The sequence below is a fragment of the Pristiophorus japonicus genome, chromosome 22 (genome assembly GCF_044704955.1).
Source record: "Pristiophorus japonicus isolate sPriJap1 chromosome 22, sPriJap1.hap1, whole genome shotgun sequence".
Classification (NCBI taxonomy): domain Eukaryota; kingdom Metazoa; phylum Chordata; class Chondrichthyes; family Pristiophoridae; genus Pristiophorus; species Pristiophorus japonicus.
In genome coordinates this window covers 51,852,930-51,877,495 of record NC_091998.1, presented here as the reverse complement: position 1 = coordinate 51,877,495, position 24,566 = coordinate 51,852,930, and the positions used below count along the sequence as shown (strand labels likewise).

Sequence of the window (24,566 nt, the reverse complement as noted above, 5' to 3'; positions counted from 1 at the left end):
ACACGCTTTTCCCATGGAGCTTTACAGCATAGTTGAAATTTCCGAGCACTTCACACAATGAATGGCCTCTGAAGTCAGTGACTGTTATATGGCAAGTGTGGCAGGCATTTTGCACACAACAAAAATCAGTGAAATACAAGATTAGGCATCCTGTTTTTCAGTGATACTAGTTTCAGGTGTGAGGAAAATTCTATTTTTACCTCTTTGGGGAATTGGCTGTTGCTGAGATTCCTGGTTAAAGCAGAAGCAGCAATGATACCACCAGGTACCAACAGCACATTTCGTTGTTAAATTGTCCTATTATATGGGAGCACTAAACCATCTCTCAGCGCCGTTTAAAGAAATTCTTCATGGAGAGAGTGGGGAGAATGTGGAACTTGGGAGTGGTTGAATAGTATAGATGCATTTAAGGGGAGGCTAGATAAGCATATTCGGGAGAAGGGAATACAGGGTTATGCTGATCGAGTTGGAGGAGGCTCGAGTGGAGCATAAACGCCGGTATGGACTGATTGGGCTGAATGGCCTGTATCTGTGCTGTCTATTATATGTAACCTTCCCAACCGCACACATGAGAAATCCATGCTCAATATGTCTTGAAGACACTTTGGCCTTAGCAACTTAATGTTGGCATAACTCCGTCTAAACCCAAACCCATCTTTCTCCCACACCTGTCATCGTTCTTCAGGATAAGGCACTGTGTCTTAACAGCGGATGTCGAAAACCCACAAATGCAGGCCTACATCTGAGCCAGCCCACTGCGGGGTCGTCATCATAGGCAGTCCCTCGAAACGAGGATGACTTGCTTCCACGCTGAAAAGGGATGAGTTTACAGTTGTTTCAATGAAGGACCTAATATTCCGGATCCTGAACTACATGTTGAAGGGTGGAAGATGCCTGTGCGTGGATTTGTTTAAAGTGTGGTGGCCGTTACACACCAGCCACCACACGGGCTTGACAGAGCTAGGTCTTGGTTCAGTGGCAAGGATTAATCAAGACAACTGGAGACCTGCTCTGCTGCATAGACCTACTGCACACACACATTTCAATGTGGGCTGGCCCGTGTTACCCCTGGGCCCTCTCCTCTTCTGGGCCCCGAACTTGCGCCTCTCTTGGGCCCAGATCACATCCCTCTACGATTCCTCGCCGCTCCTTTGCCCTGACCTCGCCGCTCCTGCTGTACCTGCCCGCACTGCAGTCAGCCGCCACCATCCTGCAGCAGCACGCGCTGCTCCCTGCAGTGGCATACCGCCGCATGCTGCTCCCTCTAATGGCCCCGGCCTGCTGCTGATCTTGCAGGCCGGGTTCGCGCTGATTTCCGGGCCGATAGGCTACATTGCAGGGTACAGAGCTCCGAGGTTGTGGGTCCTGGGCACCTGAAGATCAACATAAAAATGTCACAAGTCACATTCACAGAGAGTTGCATTTAACAGTATAGTTCACAGCTTCACAGAGTGCTGCCTCATTCAGAGTAGAATTGTCAATTGCTGATTCGAGTGCCTGAAAAGGAATGGCTTGGGTTTCCGCGTGGAATAAAGATCAAGAGCCCCCAACTGCGTACAGTTCTGGTTACCATATTATTAAAAAGGATATAGAGGCACTGGAGAGGGTGCAGAGAAGATTTACAAAGATGATACTAAAAATGCGAGGGTATACATATCAGGAAAGGATGAACAGGCTGGGTCTTTTTTCTCTTGGGGGGGGGGGGGCGGGGGGGGGAAAGGCTGAGGGGTGCACTAATAGAGGTCTTTAAAATTATGAAAGGTTTTGATCGAGTGGATGCAGAGAGAATGTTTCCACTTGTGGGGAAGAGCATAACTAGAGGCCAACAATAAGATAGTCATCAAGAAATCCAATGGGGAATTCAGAAGAAACTTCTTTACCCAGAGAGTGGTGAGAATGTGGAACTCGCTGCCACAGGGAGTGGTTGAGGCAAATAGTATCGATGCAGTTAAGGGGAGGCTAGACAAGCATATGTAGGAGAAGGGAATAGAGGGTTATGCTGATAGATTTAGATGAGGAAAGATGGGAGGAGGCTCAAGTGGAGCATAAACGCCGGCATGGACTCGTTGGGCTAAATGGCCTGTCTCTGTGCTGTATATCCTGTGTAAGTAAAATGGTGTGTGCCTTTGTGTCTCCAGATATTGTTTTATCTTTGGCCATTCGTTCTTGCTTTTCAGGTTCATCGTGCCAATTTCCTGTGTGATCTGCAATGACATCATGGCCTACATGTTTGGATTCTTCTTTGGCCGAACTCCACTCATCAAGGTCAGTGGGGACAATGAAGAAATGTTCGCCCACGTTGGAGAGAAACTTAGTTTCTTTTTATAAAAAAAAAACTAGAAGTCACCAATTCAGTACTTGGTTTGCATTGAAATGGCGACATCACTCCAAGCAGGTGTGGGAAATGGAAAATGGCACCCAGCTACAAAAGGAGTGGAGGCTGAAGCGCTTTATGGGGTGGAGTAGAGGGATCTTCACGCTATACTTGTTCTCCATTTGACTCGGGAGTGCTTGATGCTAGCACTGGAGTACATGGCACCGTGAAGCTTCCCTTTCTAACAAGTTTATATGCAGCTAACAATTGCCCTACAATCCAGTGTGGAAGTCATGCTTCATTGTGAATATTCGTTGCCCATTGATGCAATGTTAGTTGGTCAAATTTTCGGATATTAAACAAGTAGAGTCTGATGAAGCAGTGAAGGAGTAGCAGACGCATTTAAAGCAATATTTACAAGTGAGCGGGTGGTGCACAATACAGATAAGTGCAAGGCTTTACAGGTTGGAAGAAAAAAAAGGGCAGTGTGTTGAGCTAGGTAGAGGAGAGGGGATGGTGCCAGATTAGTAGCGTTGAAGTCTCAGACTGTCTTGTGCTCTGGCTGGCTCGGCTGCACCTTGTTCAGTTCTAGTTACTGAGGCACCACAAGGCTGATCCCTTGTATAAGAACATAAGAACATAAGAAATAGGAGCAGGAGTAGGCCATACGGCCCCTCGAGCCTGCTCTGCCATTTAATACGATCATGGCTAATCCGATCATGAACTCAGCTCCATAGAAACATAGAAACATAGAAAATAGGTGCAGGAGTAGGCCATTTGGCCCTTCTAGCCTGCAGCGCCATTCAATGAGTTCATGGCTGAACATGCAACTTCAGTACCCCATTCCTGCTTTCTCACCATACCCCTTGATTCCCCTAGTAGTAAGGACTTCATCTAACTCCTTTTTGAATATATTTAGTGAATTGGCCTCAACAACTTTCTGTGGTAGAGAATTCCACAGGTTCACCACTCTCTGGGTGAAGAAATTCCTCCTCATCTCGGTCCTAAATGGCTTCCCCCTTATCCTTAGACTGTGTCCCCTGGTTCTGGACTTCCCCAACATTGGGAACATTCTTCCTGCATCTAACCTGTCTAACCCCGGCAGAATTTTAAACGTTTCTATGAGGTCCCCTCTCATTCTTCTGAACTCCAGTGAATACAAGCCCAGTTGATCCAGTCTTTCTTGCCCGCTTCCCATAACCTCTTATTCCCTTATCGGTTAAGAAACTGTCTATCTTTGTCTTAAATTTATTCAATGCCCCAGCTTCCACAGCTCTCTGAGGCAGTGAATTCCCTCTGAGAGATGAAATTCCTCCTCATCTCAGTTTTAAATGGGCGGCCCCTTATTCTAATATTATGCCCCCTAGTTCTAGTCTCCCCCATTAGTGGATGCATCCTCTCTGTATCCACCTTGTCAAGCCCCCTCATAACCTTATACATTTCGAAAAAAATCACCTCTCAATCTTCTGAATTCCAATGAGTAGAGGCCCAACCTACTCAACCTCTCCTCATAAGTCAACCTCCTCATCTCCGGAATCAACCGAGTGAACCTTCTCTGAACTGCCTCCAAAGCAAGTATATCCTTTCGTAAATATGGAAACCAAAACTGCACGCAGTATTCCAGGTGTGGCCTCACCAATGCCCTGTACAACTGTAGCAAGACTTCCCTGCTTTCTTGTGTGAGAGAACTGTTCTGGAACTCGCCACCACAAGAAGTCAAGACAGATTGCCTCCTTAAGGGGAGGCTAAATAAGCACATGAGGGCGAAAGGAATAGAAGGATCTGTTGATGGGGTTGGATGAAATGGAGTGAGAGGATGCTCATATGGAACATAAACACTGGCATAGATCTGTTGGGCCCAATGGCCTGTTTCTGTGCTATAAATACTATGTAATGAGGAGAAGATAGAAAGACTTGTATTCTAGCTTGATCTCCTCCTTTGTTGTAGATACTTCTATCCACTTACATTTTCAAAGCAATTTTTAGTAAACAATGGAATGATCTGATCCTCAGTTGTGTCTGTGTTTTTACAGCTGTCGCCCAAGAAGACCTGGGAAGGATTTATCGGAGGATTCTTTGCGACTGTCTTATTTGGCATATTGGTGAGAGTCAATAAATTATCGCTTGTACAGGGTCAGAATGAAAAGCTCAGAGTCACTACCACCTGTTGATACAGTCGTGCCTCTCATAAGAAAAACGAACAGGAGTAGGCCATATGGCTCCTCGAGCCTGCTCCGCTATTCAATAAGATCATGGCTGATCCGATCATGGTTTCAGCTCCACTTCCCCGCCCGCTCCCCATAACCCCTTATCCCCTTATCGTTTAAGAAACTGTCTATCTTTGTCTTAAATTTATTCAATGTCCCAGCTTCCACAGCTCTCTGAGGCAGCGAATTCCACAGATTTGCAACCCTCTGAGAGAAGAAATTTCTCCTCATCGCTGTTTTAAATGGACGGCCCCTGATTCTAAGATTATGCCCCTCGTTCTAGTCTCCCCCATCAGTGGAAACATCCTCTCTGCATCCACCTTGTCAAGCCCCCTCATAATCTTATATGTTTTGATACGATCACCTCTCATTCTTCTGAATTCCAATGAGTAGAGGTCCAACCTACTCAGTCTAAGGATAAGGGGTAAGCCATTTAGGACCGAGATGCGGAGGAACTTCTTCACCCAGAGAGTGGTGAACCTGTGGAATTCTCTACCACAGAAAGTTGTTGAGGCCAATTCACTAAATATATTCAAAAAGGAGTTGGATGAGGTCCTTACTGCTAGGGGGATCAAGGGGTATGGCGAGAAAGCAGGAATGGGGTACTGAAGTTGAATGTTCAGCCATGAACTCATTGAATGGCGGTGCAGGCTAGAAGGGCCGAATGGCCTACTCCTGCACCTATTTTCTATGTTTCTATGTTTCCTCATAAGTCGACCCTTCATCCCTGGAATCAATCTAGTGAACCTTCTCTGAACTGCCTCCAACGCAAGTATATTCTTTCGTAAATATGGAAACCAAAACTGCACGCAGTATTCCAAGTGTGGCCTCACCAATACTGTAGCAAGACTTCCCTGCTTTTATACTCCATCCCCTTTGCAATAAAGGCCAAGGTACCACTGGCCTTCCTGATCACTTGCTGTACCTGCATACTATCCTGTTGTGTTTCGTGCACAAGTACCCCCAGGTCCCGCTGTACTGTGGCACTTTGCAATCTTTCTCCATTTAAATAATAATTTGATTTTTTTTCCTGCCAACTTTCCATCGGGTTCGCCCAGCTACTGCTCAGTTACCGCCCAATTAACCGCTGAGATTGAGTTTAACGCCCATATTTGATTAAAAATAGAAATTAACGCCCAATTATCGCCGACGTAACTTTCGGTATACAGCTAACGCCGAGAATTAGTTGAACTGCCTGCCCATATTTTTTTTAACATGTAATAGTGCCTCTGCTATCTCTTCCCTAACTTTTTAATATGCACAGATACAGTTCACCCTGACCAGGAGTTTTATTCTCTTGAAGTTTATCAGTTAACTCCCCTCTTTCTATCTTAAATATCGTTATATATTTTTTGATCTAATGTTATGTCCACCATGTTAGTCTCCTGGTAAATACAGAGGCAAAGTAATTTTTAATATTTCTGCCATTGCACTATCATTACCTGTGAGTTTATCATGGGTATCCCTTAATGGTCCTATCCCTGTCCTGATTTTTCTTTTGTTATTTATCTGTCTGTAGAATACCTTGCTATTTCTTGATAATTTAATTTCATAGTTTCTCTTTACCTTCCTAATTGTTTTGTTGACTTCTTAATCTTTTTATATTCCCATTCATCACTCTCTCCTTTGTTGTCTATGTACTTAGTGTGTGCCTTTTTTTTTAGTTTCAGTTTTGCCCTTCATTATTTATTTATCCATGGTGCGTCATTATTGGTTAGTGTAATATATTTATCCTGGACTCTCTTGATTCCCATTTTAAATGTTTCCCTCTGCTGTTCTATTTGTTTGTCAGTAAATTTTTCCAGTTTATTTTCCCAATTTCCATTCTCATCCCCTTAAAATCAGCGATTTTCCAATTTATTACTTTGGTCTTTGTCTTACTAATGTCCTTCTCAATCTTTATCTTAAACCTTATTATCTTGTGATCGCTATTGCCTAGATGTTCCCCTACACTTGCTTCTCTTATCAGTTCTGGTTCACTTCCCATTTCTTGATCCAGCAGTGCTCCCTCTCTTGTTCGACTTTTTACATGCTAGGCAAGAAACGAGTCCTGCACACATTGTAAAATCCCCATTCCATGCACTCCTTTTGCTATTTTTTTTCTTAGTTTATTTAGGACTAGTTAAAATCTCCTGTAATTATTCTATGTCCTTTACTCATTTCACATGGGCTGTAGGAGGTTATGCATATAGGGAGGGGCAAGGCCATGGAAGGATTTGAACACAAGGATGAGACATTTAGATTTGAGGCATTGCCAGATGTAGCTCTGCGGTAGCCAATGTAGGTCAGCGAGCTCAGGGGTGATGATATGTGAACGGGACATAGTATGAATTAGGGTACGGACAGCAGAGTTTTGGATGAGTTAAAATTTAGAGAGCATGCAAGGTGGGAGGCCAGGAGAGCTTTGGAATAGTAGAGTCTAGAGGTTTAAAAAAAGGCATGGATGAGGGTTTCAGCAGAAGGTGAGCGGAGGCAGGCCCTTTACTCTGGATGTCTCCACGCCAGTAAAACCGGGTTTGGAAGTTGTGAAAGAAAATGATGAAAGAAAAGAAAGACTTTCATTTATATAGCACCTTTCATGACCACCGGACATCTCAAAGCGCTTTACAGCCAATAAAGTACTTTTGGAGTGTAGTCACTGTTGTAATGTGGGAAACGCGGCAGCCAATTTGCGCGCATCTAGCTCCCACAAACAGCAATGTGATAATGACCAGATAATCTGTTTTAGTGATGCTGCTGCTCCTGTCCCAAGCCCCAACCTGAATTTCACCCTTTCAGTTTGAGAGGCATAGGCACAATTCTCCTACTTACCGAGGTAATGGCTTGCACTTGAAGGGGGCGAAAGGCCGTTGCTTTAAATTTTATGGGGAGAAAAAGGACTTGGAGACGGGGCAGAGGAGATTTACTCGAATGGCCCCTGGGATGGGGGACCTCAGTTACATGGAGAGACTGGAGAAGCTGGGGTTGTTCTCCTTAGAGCAGAGAAGGTTAATGAGCTATTTAATAGAGGTGTGCAAAGTCATGAGGAGTTATATCATCACCATAGTCAGTCCCTCGAAATCCGTGCCGGCCTGCTGTTTTCATTCGCTGCTTTCTCTTTTTCTTTGCAGCTATCCTACGTGATGTCTGGCTACAAGTACTTTGTCTGCCCGTTCGAGTTCAACAACGACGCAAACAGTTTCACCGTGGACTGTGAGCCATCCGAGCTGTTCCAGCTGCAGAGCTATACCATCCCCTGCGGCCTGCATTCCATTTTAGGCTGGGTATGTACGACGCTTTGTGAGCTCATCGAGTTTTAACGGCTGATTTTCCGACTTTGAGTGGGCCCAGATGTTGTTTATTTTTATCCTGCCTATTTTTTTTGTCAATCCATGCTCAGGGATTTATTGCCCTTAAGAAGGTGGTGGTGGTGAGCTGCCTTCTTGAATACAACTGAGTGTCTCGCTGGGCCATTTCAGAGGGCAGTTAAGAGTCAACCACATTGCTGTGTGGGTCTGGAGTCACATATCGGTCAGACCGGGTAAGGGCGGCAGATTTCCTTCCCTGAAGAACATTCGTGAACCAGATGGGTTTGTACGACAATTCGTTTCATGGTCACTGATACTAGCTTTTTATTCCAGATTTATTTAATTGAATTTAAATTTCCCCCAGCTGCCGTGGTGGGATTTGAACTCATGTCTCTGGATCATCAGTCCAGGCCTCTGGATTAATAGTCCAGTAATTGCTCCATGTGCATGGCTGGTGAACAAGGCTCACAAAGTCAGCCCTTCCTAATGCTATGTGCTCAAAGGTGAAAGGAGCAGAATTGTTATCCATGAATTATTTGTGTTTTTTTCTTGTCCCATTTCTGTAGCAAACGGTCCGGATGTATCCCTTCCAGATTCACAGCATCGCCCTTTCCTCCTTTGCGTCGCTGATCAGCCCATTTGGAGGATTCTTTGCCAGCGGCTTCAAGAGAGCATTCAAAATCAAGGTATTTCTCAGCCTCTGCTTGGTGGCAAAGGGTTGGGACAGAGAGGAGTGACTGTGCAAAGTTTGCGAGTAGCAAGATACATTGACTCCTACAGCACACAAGCAGACCATGACAATCATGGACTCTTACAGCACAGAGGGGGGCCTTTCAGCCCATCACATCATCTTTCAAGGAGCTGTCCAATTTAGTCCCACACCCCAGCTTTAAGAACATAAGAATTAGGAGCAGAAGTCGGCCATTTGGCCCCTCGAGCCTGCTCCACCATTCAGTAAGATCATGGCTGATCTGATCTTGTGCTCAGCTCCACTTCCCTGCCCGCTCCCCATAACCTTTTACTCCCTTGTCCCTTTTTTCACCATAACCGATGAGTCCTCTTGAAGTACATGTCCAATTTCCTTTTGAAAGTTCTCATGGATTCTGCTTCCTCCACCCTCTCGGGTAGTGCGTTGTGTATGAAGAAATTTCTGCTCATTTGCCCTCTAGTCTTACTTCAGTTGTACAGGGCCTTGGTGAGGCCACACCTTGAAGATTGTGTACAATTTTGGTCTTCTAATCTGAGGAAGGAAGGACATTCTTGTTATTGAGGGAGTGCAGCGAAGATTCACCAGACTGATTCCTGGGATGGCAGGACTGACATATGAAGAAAGACTGGTTCGACTAGGCTTATATTCACTGGAATTTAGAAGAATGAAAGGAGATCTTATAGAAACATAAAATTCTGACGGGATTGGACAGGTTAGATGCAGGGAGAACGTTCCCGATGTTGGGGAAGTCCAGAACCAGGGGTCACAGTCTAAGGATAAGGGGTAAGCCATTTAGGACCGAGATGAGGAGAAACTTCTTCACTCAGAGAATTGTGAACCTATGGAATTCTCAACCACAGAAAGTTGTTGATGCCAGTTCGTTAGATATATTCAAAAGGGAGTTAGATGTGGCCCTTATGGCTAAAGGGATCAAGGGGTATGGAGAGAAAGTAGGGATGGGGTACTGAAGTTGCATGATCAGCCATGATCATATTGAATGGTGGTGCAGGCTCGAAGGGCCGAATGGCCTACTCCTGCACCTATTTTCTATGTTTCTAGTTCTGTGCCAATTATTTTAAATCTCTGACCTCCAGTTACCGACCCACTTGCCAGAGGAAATAGTTTCTCTCTACTTTATCAAAACCCCTAATAATTTTGAGCCCCTCTGTTAGATCTCCCCTTAACCGTCTCTGCTCTATAGGAGAGCAATCCCAGCTTCTCTGATCTCGCCGCATAACTGAACTCCCTCATCCCTTTCAGCCCATCGTGTCTGTGCCAGCACTTTGGAAATAGGAACAGCAGTAGGCCCTTCGACCCCTCAAGCCTGCTCCGCCACTCAATAAGATCATGGCTGATCTTCGACCTCAACTCCACTTTCCCGTCTGATCTCCATAGATCCCCCCCTAGAGCCCAAAAATTAGAAAACTTCAAAAGAGTTATGCAATTAGTCCCACTCTCCCCACCCCTTCTCTTTTCTCCCAATTTTTAAAAATATTCCAACATCATGCAATGGGAGGTGGGGAAGAGAGAGAAAATGAAAGTTGCACCTAGACTCCCATCATGTGTCTCCTAATAGCATCAGCAGAGATCGGGATTAAGTCAGTCGCTTGCCCCCCCTAGTACAGATGTCAATCAGCCCAGGAAGATGAGGAGAAGGGGTTTGGAAGAGGAATGAATGTCACCATGACCTGATGCCACTCATGTTTAATGAGGTGTTCAAATCAGAAACGACTTGAGGTGTGAAATCCCTCCTGTCCTTCGGTTGGCCAGAATGCAAACCGAGATTTGCTGTTTTGTAACCTTACGTTTGGTAAAATTAGCGGTGTGAAAAATTTCACCTCCTTTGGTGTTCATAATCTTTCTAGTAAAGTCAAATAAAATGACTTGCTTAGCACGTGAGTTCTCACAGTTCTGCTCAGTAATTCTTATCTCCGTTATACTCAACCCTCGCTTGTGCTGGTTACTGACCTTGGGGAGACTTTTATCATTGATGTGTCCGTAATAGCTATTCTCTACTACTGTTCCATTGCAACTTCCTCCTGCTCTCAGGCGATCTGGAAACATTTTATAAGCACTCTGCCACTTAGAAGAGTGAGAGGTGATTTAATTGAAACATATAACATTCTTAAGAGGGATTGACAGAGTGGATGCTGAGAAGATGTTTTTCCTAGCATGAGAGTCGAGAACCAGGGTCACATTCACACAATTAGGGGTCGTCCATTTAGGACTGAGATGAGAAATTTCTTCACTCAGCGGGTTGTGAATCTTTGGAATTCTCTACTACAGAGGGCTGTGGAGGCTCAGTGAGCATATTCAAGACAGAGATCAATAGATTTTTTTTTTAATACTAAGGGATTCAAGGGATATGGGGATCGGGCGGAAAAGTGGATTTGAGGTAAATCAGCCGTGATCTTATTTAATGGCGGAGCAGGCTCGAGGGGCTGTATGGCCTACTTCTGCTCCTAATTCTTATGTTCTTAAAAGCGCCTTGGCTGTGTTTACTGCAGCATTGACAGCACCTCCTCTTCAGACTGTTGCTTTAAAAGTGCTCAGCTAATTCCTCCCAATTATCCGGGTGGAGTGGCCATGTGCAAAATCCGGAGTTTCCCAGAGCACCCCCGTGAATGGTTCCACAGCGCTATATTAGCAACAGCCCACATTTTTCCCCGAAGAATCCCACACCCGATCGGGGGTGCTGGTCCGTCTCCGATGGCCAAAGGCACAGCTTTCAGGAGGGGGTCTCGCAAAGGTCTCCCGAGTTAGCAGTCCTCGACGACTGCTATCGCATTTTGTACAGATCAACGTACTTTTAAAGCTAGTTCACCATTTAAAATGGAGATTGAGACTTTTGCTGTAGAGCTCAGTCTTTGCACAATTCCCCTCGGAGCCTGCTCTTGATCCGGATCACTGTTCCAACAGATAACCGCAAGGAAAAAGTGGAATTCCCATGAACTAATTGGTCATTTTTTCGTCCCAGGACTTTGCCGACACCATTCCTGGACACGGTGGGATTATGGACCGCTTCGATTGTCAGTATCTCATGGCGACCTTTGTCAACGTCTACATTGCCAGCTTCATAAGGTAAAAGCCTTTCAACAACAACAACAACTTGTATTTATATAGCGCCTTTAACACTAAAACATCCCAAAGCGCTTCGCAGGAGTGTTATAAGATAAAACAAATAAATTTGACACTGAGCCACATAAGGAGAAATTAGCGCATGTGACCAAAAGCTTCGTCAAAGATGGAGGTTTTAAGGAGCGTCTTAAAGAAGGAAAGAGAGGCGGAGAGGTTTAGGCAGGGAGTTCCAGAGCTTGGGGCCCAGGCAGCTAAAGGCAAGGCCACCAATGGTTGAGCGATTATAATCAGGGATTTGCAAGAGGCCAGAATTTCAGTGATTGCAAAGCTCCGTCTCCTTCTAGTGACTGTGAGCACCCTTCACTTCAGCGTAGGATGGCTCAAGCTTCCACAAGGAATAAATTGGCTGTGAGGCGTTTTGGAATAAGGCATTATATAACTTGCGTTCATGTAACACTCTTAACATAGCAAAACATCCCATGATTGCACGTATGGACCCGAAGTGTAGTTTGGCCACAATGTGCTGAGAGAAAGGACTACTTTCTTTCAGTGCTGTAAATTGACTGGTTCTGGGGGTTCTGATTTGGATAGGTTAGGTGAGTGGGCAAATGCATGGCAGATGAAGTATAATGTGGATAAATGTGAGGTTATCCACTTTGGTGGTAAAAACAGAGAGACAGACTATTATCTGAATGGTGACAGATTAGGAAAAGGGGAGGTGCAACGAGACCTGGGTGTCATGGTACATCAGTCATTGAAAGTTGGCATGCAGGTACAGCAGGCGGTTAAGAAAGCAAATGGCATGTTAGCCTTCATAGCGAGGGGATTGGAGTACAGGGGCAGGGAGGTGTTGCTACAGTTGTACAGGGCCTTGGTGAGGCCACACCTGGAGTATTGTGATCAAGAAAGACTGGATCAACTGGGCTCGTATTCACTGGAGTTCAGAAGAATGAGAGGGGACCTCATAGAAACGTTTAAAACTCTGACGGGTTTAGACAGGTTAGATGCAGGAAGAATGTTCCCAATGTTGGGGAAGTCCAGCACCAGGGGTCACAGTCTAAGGATAAGGGGTAAGCCATTTAGGACCGAGATGAGGAGAAACTTCTTCACCCAGAGAGTGGTGAACCTGTGGAATTCTCTACCACAGAAAATTGTTGAGGCCAATTCACTAAATATATTCAAAATGGAGTTAGATGAAGTCCTTACTACTCGGGGGATCAAGGGGTATGGCGAGAAAGCAGGAAGGGGGTACTGAAGTTGCATGTTCAGCATGAACTCATTGAATGGCGGTGCAGGCTAGAAGGGCTGAATGGCCTGCTCCTGCACCTATTTTCTATGTTTCTATGTTATGAATAAGTAGAAATAACCATTTTTGTCGCCCCTGCCTCGCTCGGTAACCTCCTTATAACCCTCCGAGAGCTCAGTGTTCCTCTAACTCTGGCCTCCTATTCACGGTTTGAGGCAGTGTCTTCAGCCAACTGGGCCCTAGGCTCAGGAATTCTCTTTCCTAAACCCCTCCGCTTCAGCACTTCTCTCTCCTCCTTCAAGACCCAAAGTATCTCTCCTAATATCTCCTCAGTGTCAATTTATGACTGTTTACATCCCCTGAAGCGCCTTGGGACTTTTTCCATCTGTTAAAGGTGCTATATAACTTCAAGTTGTTGTTTCTGCACGGTGCGCTTCAACTGGATAAGTTGGAGGGTAAATGTTCCCATAACTCACTCCTTGCGTCGAGCCTTGCCCACCAGAAGCATCTATCGGAATTGTGCGCGTGTAGTCCATGCCCATCAATGCATGGAAAATCATAGGCTGCACCCGTGGCCAGTTAGCCGTGGCTCAGTGGGCAGCCCTCTCGCCTCTGAGTCAGAATGTTGTGGGTTCAAGTCCCACTCTTGTGACTTGAGCACAAAATCCAGGCTGACACTCCCAGTGCAGTGCTGAGGGAGTGCTGTACTGTCGGAGGTGCCGTCTTTCGGATGAGATGTTAACCTGAGACCCCGTCTGCTCTCTCGGGTGGACGTAAAAGATTCCTCGGCCGTTATTTCAAAGAAGAGCAGTGGGAGTTATCCCTGTTGTCCTGCTCAACATTTATTCCCCAATCAACATCACTAAAACAGATGATCTGGTCATTATCACTTTGCTGTTTGTGGGAGTTTGCTGTGCACAAATTGGCTGCTACGTTTCCTACATTATAACAGTGACTACAATTCAAAAAAGTACTTCGTTGACTGTGAAGCACTTTGGGACGTCCTGAGTTTGCGAAAGGCGCTATATAAATGTAAGTCGTTTTTTTTTTTTCTCCCGGTGAGCAATGTTCCTTCACCAGGAGAGTGCAGCTGGAGTTGGGAATGGGTCCGTATTGAATTGTCTCTCTCTCTGATGGTTCCTAGGGGCCCGAATCCCAGCAAACTTCTGCAGCAGCTGATGGCCCTCCGCCTGGACCAGCAGCTCCAGATATTCAAGAGCTTGAAGGCCAACCTGATCGAGAAGGGCTTGCTGCCGGCTGGGGCGTAAGGACTGAGGAGTTGAATGACGCGGTGGCAGCGAAACGGCCTGGGGAAGAGAGTCCAGCCTGCGACCGACCTTGCTCTCAAACACAGTGCGAGTATCCCACCAGCAATTTCCCTATGTAACCAAGAGGCACTAAACAAAGCACTCTTCACGTACCGGTTGATGCAATAATTAAGGTGTGGGTGTGTGTTTAATCATGGAGTCTCGGTCCCATTAGTAAAACGGTTGAAAGCCGTAATGGCCGCTGATGGGCCGCGCTCACGATTAACCATTAAACCCACACACACACACACACACACACACGCACACACACACATAAATTGCGTTGCTTTTTGCAAATGATTCAACCATTGCTGTTTGCGATACACAACGAATGAAGGTAGGTTGTGAGGCTGAATGTGAACTGTGTGTAAATCATGGACTTTAGCCCAGTCGAGTGCCAACCCAAGCCCGGTGCAGGGGCCTCGCATTTAAGGTCTGACTGATTTCCCACAATTACTTGTTCCTCAGCCCAAATGTAAGCTTCAGGGTGGAGTAGATGTAGAAATTGGTGTCGCACGAACCGTGTAGTTTTGGAAAAAGACCGTGCAGTTTTACAGTTTGTATCCATAGGGCTCCTTGAGCCAGCCAAAGGAGCTTCCGATACCCATGTGTGCACCGGCTGTATTCTAGTAGGTAGAGAAGTGTGATAGAAACAAGTAGAGCTTGCAACAAGGGAGAATGGAGGCACCAGAACAGTGATGAAGCATTTGCAGTGGGGTGTCAAAGGACAGAATTCTCCAGATATATACGTCACTTGTCCGACACGGTGACCCGGTGGCCCTGCGACCTGAATGAAGTTATACCACTGCTAAAAGCATTATCTGGTTCTGAAATTTTCACAGGTGGTGCAGTCCCTTTAAGACAAACATCTCCATTTAACAGAACCTGGTGTCCCCATCAATTAGTAAAAAAAAATGTTTGCTTTTATGAAACTATAATATATACATATATATATATCTGAAAAGAATATGTGCACACGAGTAGTATTTAGATATTACCTACAATCTTCACAAAGGTGTCATATAAGGTCTTGCAAGAGAATCGCTGCCACGTGGATTCAATTGAATTCTGGAGTTTTTTGGCGGGGGTGGGGGGGAGACGCTGGAATGGTTTTAAGGACTGCAGGTGTGCTCTGGTACCTCAGCTATGTGGCCATTCTTCACGTACAAGCCTAGATGGTATCTGCAGCCTATTCCACTACAGAAGGTATCACAACGAAGGCCAACTTCTCCCCCCTCCCCCCCCCCTCCCTCCCCCAGTATCGATACAAGCACGCTGGATTGTAATCGGGAGCCCTGGGTGAGTTACCCCTTCCCAACCCAAGGACAGTGGGATCAGTCACAGCATTCCCCCCCCCCCCCCCACCTCTCGCAGCCTGGGTGAGATCAGTTAACTTGGCACAGAGTTTCGACAATTGGCCTGTATCTGTGCTCAGTAAATACTTTGTCAGTTAACTAAACTATATATTGCAGAACAGGGTGGTCTGGATCAGCGCTGCTCCACTGAAGGTAGGCAGGGAGACCTCTCACAGGCTTGTGAGAGGGTTGTTCTTTAGCCGGTCACCAGGACAAGCTGCCGAGCCCCCGGTGCTAACCTGCCATCACATTTATTCTTCCCTGGTCCAACAAGTGGGGGTTGGGGCAGTGTAAAAGCAGGCTAGCCTCCACTCAGCAGTACCCATGACAACACCCCACCTTTGAAAGTGGTAGGTCATGGTAGCGTGGGCAGGGATTGTGTCCATGAGCATCTAACAGGACTATGGGCTGCCAAAAGGCAGGCACAGCCATATTTTTCTAATGTGGCTGGCACGCCTGGAGAATCCCACTGGAACAGGACAGTAAAATGTCACTCGGCTGACGATAGTACGAGACATTGAGGGACGGCGGAATAGTCCAAGGAGATTGCGCAGATCATTTCATCGGTATTCCAACAAAACTTGGGATTAAATAAACATCCAATTCTTCAAAAGTGATATTTTTAAAGTTAGCTGCTCTGCCGCCTGGCTCCCTTTGTTAAAGTTCCCCCAGCTCCCACGTCCCCTGTTGATCCAGTGCCCGGGATTTCAAATAACCCCAACGTCTGTCAATTCCCAGTATTTGGTTTCATCAAAAATCAACTGCTGTGAAAAGTCATTCAAATTCCGCAGGCAAAATACTGTGTGGACAGTCCGTGTGTAAACCGGGCAGGAGGCACTCCTTAACAATGAAGTGCGCACACCTTGGGAGCAAGGATTGATCTGTGGAGTCCCCTTCAGTGTGCAGTTCATGCACTGGACGATATTCAGTGGGTAATGAAAGGAGACCAACGTGTTTAAGCTGTCACATACTTTCCCACTAATTAGCATCTTCAGCTTGTGTTATTTTCTCTCTCTATTTAGCCTTCACTCCAATACCCTTTTTGTTTTGTTCTGCATGATTACTTGTCCTGCTGCATGTGGAAGTGCTGGAAAAAAAGAGTGGAGTTTGTGCACATGCAGAAAAATACTGAGAATTGTTGCATGCAGCTGTCTGAAGAATCGGCAGGTAGATTAGTTGAGACCTTCATTCAGCATTGTGTTTCTTTGTGGTGGGCCGAGGTAGGGTTGGGCACTGTTTGAGGGACGAGTCGGGGAGAGGTGGTGATGGGACAGGACAAGTATGAACAACTCTAGGATTGCCCCGCGCCAGATTGTGTTTCTTTCTGGAGCGACTGGTTTTTCTGGTTGAGTTTCAATCACTTGAGGGACTTCAGTGGGAAAGGTGTGGCTTCATATTCACTGGACGGTTGCTGCGATGTGCAACAGCAATGGCACGTTTAGTGAAAGAGGTGACGGGTTATGGTCAGGGCCTGTAAACCAATGGCCTTGCTTCTTGGGTTTTAAGGATGGGGATCAGCATCACATAAGAAATAGGAGCAGGAGTCGGCCATTCGGCCCCTCGAGCTTGCTCCGCTATTCAATCAGATCACGGCTGATCTGATCACACAGCATTACTTTGGGAAATGAGGAGTATCCAAGGTAAAGTGCATGCTCGATGCATCTCACCATCGTTAAACCACTCTGGCAAAGAAGCAAGTGTCACTCCAATTCCCTTCTCTCCATGAAGTTAAACGCACTGTGTATTCTCCAGGAGAAGGGGTGGATTAGCCCCCGAGGTGACACGTGTCCATCCAGTCCTCAAACTCTGCTTTCAATCCATCCCGGACTGATGAGATTTGTCACTGTTACCACAGCTATCCTGCAGCGTAGAGCTAGTTTGGGGCGGTGTCCACTCTGATCCAGGTGGGTAGGAGCCTATATTATAATTCAGCATCAACTCGGCAATTTCACGGAAATAAAAACAGGACCCAGGCAGTAAAGTATTTCCCCAGACTTTTTCATTGTTCTGCTGAAGATATAAATGAATTATGGCTGGTTCAAAAAATAGTATTGGCATCAAATTGGTATCCAGCTCCCTGTATATTCTGAATGAGGCCAGTTCAATGTTTGACAAACTGATTGTATATCATTTTTTAAATACTCTGATCATGCAAAGGTTGAGTTGCGAGAATTCCCTCAAGATTGTCGAACCCGTCAAAGGGAATTCTCGAGATCGGCAACCTGGAGATTCACAGAATGATACAGTGCAGCGGGCTGCCATTCGGCCCATCGTGCCTGTGCCGTCTCCTTGGTAGAGCTAGAGAATGAATCCCTCTCCCCCTGCTCCATCACCACCGCTCAGCAGATTTTTCCCTTGGGGCTTGGGGCTCCCGCACCACAATTGTAAGCCGCCGGCCCATCTCACGTCGGACTGGGCAGTGCCCATCTCATGTCAGGCTGGGCAGTGCCCACGCCAGACTGGGCAGTGTCCCCTCCCTTACCCTGGATGCTAGCCAGCACCCGCAGACCACCAAGAACAGTCAGTCATCCTCGGTCGTCACTTCTTCCCTCGGAGCAGTCTGTCGCTCCCCCCCCCCCCTCACTGGGTCATACGGGCGGCAGCTGCTGGTCGGGCGGGGGAGAGAGGAAGCGAGGGGCACCATTGCTGCCTTGTGCATCTTCGAGTTGGACGACACGTTGTGTGCTTACAGAATGTTCTCAGTCCCGACAAGGTACCCTCGATCTGCACTGCTACCGAGTGACGTTGGGGGTGGGGGGGTCGGTGGACTGCCACCTCTGCCCATTTGCTAGATGTGGGCATTGGAGCCAGTTCCTTCTTGTGGGGCGGGGGGGGTGCCCAGGGAATTGGTGCAGGCCTGGTAATCTGTCAACATTGCCGGCGCTGATCAAAGCAAGGACAGGAGAGGTCAAACAGATCCTGTGTCGTCCAACTTGAAGATGCACAAGGCAGCAATGGTACCCCTCGCTCCCTCTCTTTCCCCCCACCCCCCCCGGACCAGCAGCTGCCGCCCATATGACCCAGTGAGGGTCGTAGCTTCTCTTGTGGTGTGTGAATGGTCCAGGGCTCCAGGTTTTCTCTTGAACCAGTTGGAATCAGTTAATCTGCGCCACACTGAATCCCCGTACAACCCCACTTGCATTGCAGTATCCTTCCCTTGATTCCTTTTGCCTGTCTTGTTGTGAGTCTCGTGAACCCTGTGAGTAGGATTTCTGCATTGCAACACAAAATATATTCAGCATATAACCTTTTTTTTAAACGTATTTTTTGTATACTGTGAATTAAGAATGTCTCTGTTGTTTACTTTTCCGATTGTCTGAATATTCGGTGTTAAATGTCTGTAGAAAATAGTTTTACAAAGCTGTGTGTTTAATTTGAGAGCAGGAGCCTGTGTAACATGGTGATCAGCTTCAAAACGGCTGCACATTTATAGACCAGAAAATTCCGCAGCGTCCCAGTGTTAGGTTCAGATTGAATCTTTATTTATATAAAAAGAACCAAAAGCATCTTTAAGAGGGAACACTTTTTAAAAATTTGCTGAAAAATCGGACTAATAAGAAAAAAAATCAATTCTGGAAAGACATTTTTTTGTGAGCTCGATGAAGGACAAAGTTGTTGCCATGTTTAGGATTTGTTCTGTTACAAAAAACTGGTATAAGTTACCACCTTGTATTTAAAAAAAAATATATACATTTGAAGTCCTCATTTGACTACTAGAATCCCACTGCAAGCTATATTTAGTACTGTTTGTAAAGGCTGCGCGGCTTGTATATAATCTGCTACTCTGATCTTGCACACTGAAAGTCAGCTGCAGTGTATCTGGGACACATTAACCGCCGCAGACCCAATAATGTCCTGAAAACCAGTCTGTGGCAGCTGCCTCGCTGGAGTACTGGTCCTTCCAACATCCGCCACCAGAGAAAAATTAACACGCGCTACAGCTGCCTTCTGTCACATGGGCTGTCAGTCACTGAAGGATAAGTTGTATTAAGATGCCTTTGGGATGATGACAATGCAATGCAATGCTCAAGTGTTTTTCTTTTCAAAAAGGATTAAAAACTCTCTGCGGAATGGTTACCCAGCATCACACACAGGTGTTGCTGCCTGTTTTAATGAAGTATATTTTGAGGCTTCTGAATAATCATCTGCAAATGCTTAACACATTGGCATGAAATTCTTGCCTGCACTGGCTTAGGATAAGTGGGCAATGCCCTCGGGTTGAACAGCAGTGAAGAACTTTGTATAAACCTGGTCATTTCAAAGTACAGCTCATTGCAACACCCCACATTTTACGCTCTGGGGAGGTGAGGATATTTAATTCGCCATGTCTGCTTTTGGAGGCCTCTTGTTTGCTACACTCTTTATTAAAATTCCTGATTTGCAATAGTCTAATGCTGCTGTGAAGCCACTTAAATGATTAAAATAGCACAGCCACAAATTTAACAAAACATGTTTAAGAACATAAGAAATAGGAGTTGAGCCTGCTCCACCATTCAATAAGATCATGGCTGATCTTAACCAGGACAGGGAGTGACACTTGTCAAGTCTCCGGCTCAGGGGAAGGTTACAAAGAGAGCGGCGTTTTATGCAGCATTTGGAGGTCATGCACAAAGCTACCTCTGGTTTGCGACAGCCTCACACCCGGGGGAGGACAGACAGAGAGCAGGTGTGGAAAACAGTAACGCAGCTCCGGTACAATGTGAAGTACTGCTCCGAATTTGGGGTTTAAATGCTGTTCAGTGTTGAAGGCTATCTTGCTTTGCTGACATTGAATGGATTTCCTAGCTGACTCCCAAACTTGCATGCAGTTTGGAAAACTTATTTCCAAGCACACTTGAATGCTGTGAGGAGAAAAATAAAATAAGTAATGGGGTGCATGTAAATATATATTTGTGCGTAAGCCAGAAAAAAACCCAAAATGCTCTAAATTTTTCTCAACTTTCTGTTCCAAAAATGGTGTGCGTTTATTAAAAATAAAAAATGTTGGTGCAGATTCTTTCTTAATTTCCAGATTTCCTGGGGCTATTTTTGGATATGAATCCGCTCTGTTATTTTGATCTGTTCAGACTGACCCCTCTGAAGCCAAGTCCTGCTCCAATGCCCTTTACAGCGGGTCACGAGGTGGTGAAATGTAGTACCATGCTCTTCGCTCCCTCTCGTAGGGAGACGCCTCAGCTTATAGCGACTTCTCGCTGGACACGGCTTAGGCTGAGAACTGAGCAGAGCTGAGTTCGAACTCGTCCTGTGGCACTGAACATGAGCGGACATTAAACAGTGTGCTGGGTACAGCTTCTTGCAAACAACAAATTCAATAACATTCATGCAATTTAAAACATTTTGCAAGTTGCTTGTCCAAATTTAAAAATAAATTATTTGCCTCTATATGAATTGCCAAACTTAAAAAAAACTTTCTTGCATCAATCACATAATAAATTCATTTTTGGGATTCAATGACTGATATTATGTAGCCAAAAAGAAATGAGGAGTCTATTATGTATAATGTGCAGACTGCTGCCCAAGTATAAGACATTCCACCAGTCACCATGGTTCCCCAGAGAGCAGGATGTTTAATTGTAACGCACACTGACTGTGTCACAAGTGCTGCCCCACGGAGTGGGTGCCCGGGAGAGATAGTTCGGGGACAGGCAGGTGGGGAGAAGAGGTGTGGGAGGCCAGAACCCCGAGAGAGAGTCCAGAAGGACGGAGCAGGTGTGTGCACTTTTTATCCGAGTGAGCCGTGATACTTAAGACGACTGCTTGACTTTCAACCCTCTAAACAGCAAGCCGGTTTGACAAGCGAGTTATGCAATAAGCTCATCTGATGTGCGAGTTATGCACTGGCGCTCACGGGAAGCACAATCAAAAATGTAACCGTTCTGAATATTTAACCTGTCAAAATGAAGGGAACTGCAATAATGTTGAAACCTCTCGTAGGCCAGGCATAGCATTTCTTTAGCACTAGTTAGATTACAGAAAGAACTACTGCAGACCTTTATTTAGGTAAAGTGGTTGAGTAAATTGCTTATTTTATTAATGCTTCTCCATGTGTGTCTCCGTGAAGTATGAAGCATTCCGTTCAAATGAAACTTGCTGCCATGTGTCACTGTATATGTGCCCGTTTTTATATTGACCATTTCAACTTTAGTGTGTGCGTATACATGCATATATAAATATATATATATATAATAGTATACACACACATATATATATATGATGGTGTTAAAGAGTACACATTTATATATGTTCCAAATAAAAAGAATCTTATTAAATGACAAAACAGTTGGCTATTCCTTCAGTGAACATGAAGCTCTCTAAGCTTGCCATAAGACAAATTCAAGGATGTCCTTTAGGGAAGGAAATCTGCCGTCCTGACCCAGTCTGGCTTCTATGTGACTCTGGTCCCACAGCAATATGGTCGACTCATCACTGCCCTGTCAAGTGGCCCAGCAAGCTATTCCGTTGTATCAGTTATGATCTTATTTGAATGGTGGTGCAGGCTCGAAGGGCCGAATGGCCTAATCCAGCACCTATTTTCTATGTTTCTATGAACCGTGACAAGAAGTGCAGTGGTTAATTAAAAAAAAGACTTGCATTTATATAGCGCCTTTTACGACCACCGGATGTCTCAAGAACATAACATAAGAACATAAGAAATAGGAGCAGGAGTAGGCCCATATGGCCCCTCGAGCCTGCTCCGCCATTTAATACGATCATGGCTGATCCGATCATGGACTCAGGTGCACTTTCCTGCCCAGGCCCCATAAACCCTTAATCCCTTATCGGTTAGGAAGCTTTCTGTCTTAAATGTATTTACTGTCTTGGCTTCCACAGCTCTCTGAGGCAACGAATTCCACAGATTTACAACCCTCTGAAAGAAGAAATTTCTCCTCATCTCTGTTTTAAATGGACGGCCCCTTATTCTAAGATCATGCCCCCTAGTTCTAGTCTCCCCTATCAGTGGAAACATCCTGACTGCATCCACCTTGTCAAGCCCCCTCATAATCTTATATGTTTCGATAAGATCACCTCTCATTTTTCCAAATTCCAATGAGTAGAGGCCCAACCTACTCAACCTTTCCTCATAAGTCAACCCCCTCTCCAGAATCAACATAGTGAACCTTCTCTGAACTGCCTCCAAAGTAAGTATATCCTTTTTTAAATATGGAAACCAAAACTGTATGTCAAGCTTGTGAGATAAAAAAGAGATAATCCTTCGTTTAACTGTACCCACCAACCACTTTTTCTCTCTATCGCGATCTTTTTTGTCTTTAAATTCTCTCACTGCTACTTTGACCATTGCTCCTGTAAGTTCCTCCCCTCGAGCCATAAATACATTGTGCTCTCACAGATGGATGTAAAAGATCCGGGGGAACAACTTCACCCCGGCTGGAAACCTGGTGTACCTCCCGTTTTCTCAGCGTTTTTAACGTCGGGTCAGACGAGGCGGACTTTTGATCCATTTTCAGCTTTTTTTGGCAATTTTTTTGGAGCGGACCGTAAGTCGGTCATAATGGGGGCGGAAGTATGGCGATAAGTGCTCTCGAGGGGCTGAAGTGGGGGTGTGGCTATCACTCAGCGGTGGCGGCGTCACAGCGCGTGTGCGTCATCACATCTCTCCCCTCATTTAAAGGGGCGAGAAGCAGCGCGATTTTAGGCTGGGCCACTGAGGAGGGTATGCCAGGCTGCCTGTTTGCGGCCCGGCCAAACCTGGGGCCATCATTGGCTGGCCGATCGGGAAGTCGGCCGGCAAAAAAAAACATGGTGGCCGCAGCAGTGCGCCCTCCCCTTCAAGGGCCGCAGCGCTGCCGTGGGGTTGCACACTGAAGGGAAGGTGCACCGCCAGAAGTAGCTGTCGGGGGACACCGCGCGGTGGATCTCTGATTTTTCCAGCTAGATTTCGCGGGGGGGTGGGGTGGGGATGTCATGAGGTGAGAGAGAACGGCGGTGCGCACTTTGATGACACGCTTCAGACGGTTGGCAGCAGTGGGAACCGCCAGAAAATTCCCCGAGGCGAGTTTCGATTGTGGCGGCCATTGGACCGGCAGTCAGCAGCCGCTCGACTCCGCCGGTGGTTTCTAGCGGTAAGTGGCCTTTTTGTGAGGCTGAATTTCGCCCCATGTCACTATTTCAAAGAAGAACAGGGGTTTTATCCCCAGTATCCTTGCCACTATTTATCTCGTAACATCACTGAAGAGATGATCTGGTCATTATCACATTGCTGTTTGTGGGAGCTTGCTGTGTAAAAAAATTGGCTGATGCGTTTCCACAGCAATGACTACACTTCAAAAAGTATTTCATTGGCTGTAAAGCCCTTCGGGATGTCGAGGCCATGAAAGGCGCTATATAAATGCAATTGTTTTTTTTTAACACACTGCCCGAGTCATTATGGCACAGAAGGAGGCTATTCGGCCTATCGAGTCCATGCTGGACACTGTTTGGAATCTCTCTTTCAAAACCTCAAAACTGTGAAACTCCTCCATTCCTTCAACAATCTTTTAAAATCCAGGTTTGGTATCACCGAATCGGCACTTCTCTCCGACCTGCTTGCGTTCTTTGCCCTTCCCCTGGGTTTCCCAGTGAGAAGTGCTTTTGTCTGAAACGATTGAAATCCACTGCAACATGGAACTAGAAAAGCACCACTAGATGGTGCCAATCATTAAATAAATGTAAAATGGAGCTGAGAGTAAGAAGGCAATCCACTTTCGCTGACAACAAGGGAATGTGTTTTCCATGGCAAAGTTACTACAAAGGATATTTTGTTGTTGCAGTTTGGGTAGCGGGGGGGGGGGGTGGGGGGTCGGTAGAGTGGGTGGTATATTTGAAGGGACACCACTAGAAGACTCAACAGTTAACGTGATACTGACCGCGGAGTGAAAACTGGGGTAGCCACAAGTTACTATGTGGGACTATGTACAGCAAGCACCTCAAAATGCTGGAGAAGTACCACCAACACTGCCTCCGCAAGATCCTGCAAATCCATTGGCAGGATAGGCGCACCAACGTCGGCGTTGTCTCTCAGGCCAACATCCCTAGCATCGAGGCATTGACCACACTCGAGCAGCT

The 24,566-nt window shown here is 46.0% G+C and overlaps 1 protein-coding gene across 1 annotated transcript in view; it reads left to right on the top strand.

The window, feature by feature from the left end:
- The window catches only part of cds2 (CDP-diacylglycerol synthase (phosphatidate cytidylyltransferase) 2), a 55,473-nt gene extending 33,693 nt beyond the window's left edge, over positions 1-21,780 (top strand). Inside the window, exons 8-13 of the mRNA XM_070866121.1 lie at positions 2,178-2,265; positions 4,348-4,416; positions 7,632-7,784; positions 8,375-8,494; positions 11,495-11,598; positions 13,986-21,780. Of these exons, the coding sequence (XP_070722222.1) occupies positions 2,178-2,265; positions 4,348-4,416; positions 7,632-7,784; positions 8,375-8,494; positions 11,495-11,598; positions 13,986-14,109 (658 nt within the window). The 3' untranslated portion in view covers positions 14,110-21,780. The remainder of the gene's footprint in view (positions 1-2,177; positions 2,266-4,347; positions 4,417-7,631; positions 7,785-8,374; positions 8,495-11,494; positions 11,599-13,985) is intronic.
- Positions 21,781-24,566: the final 2,786 nt, after the last annotated feature.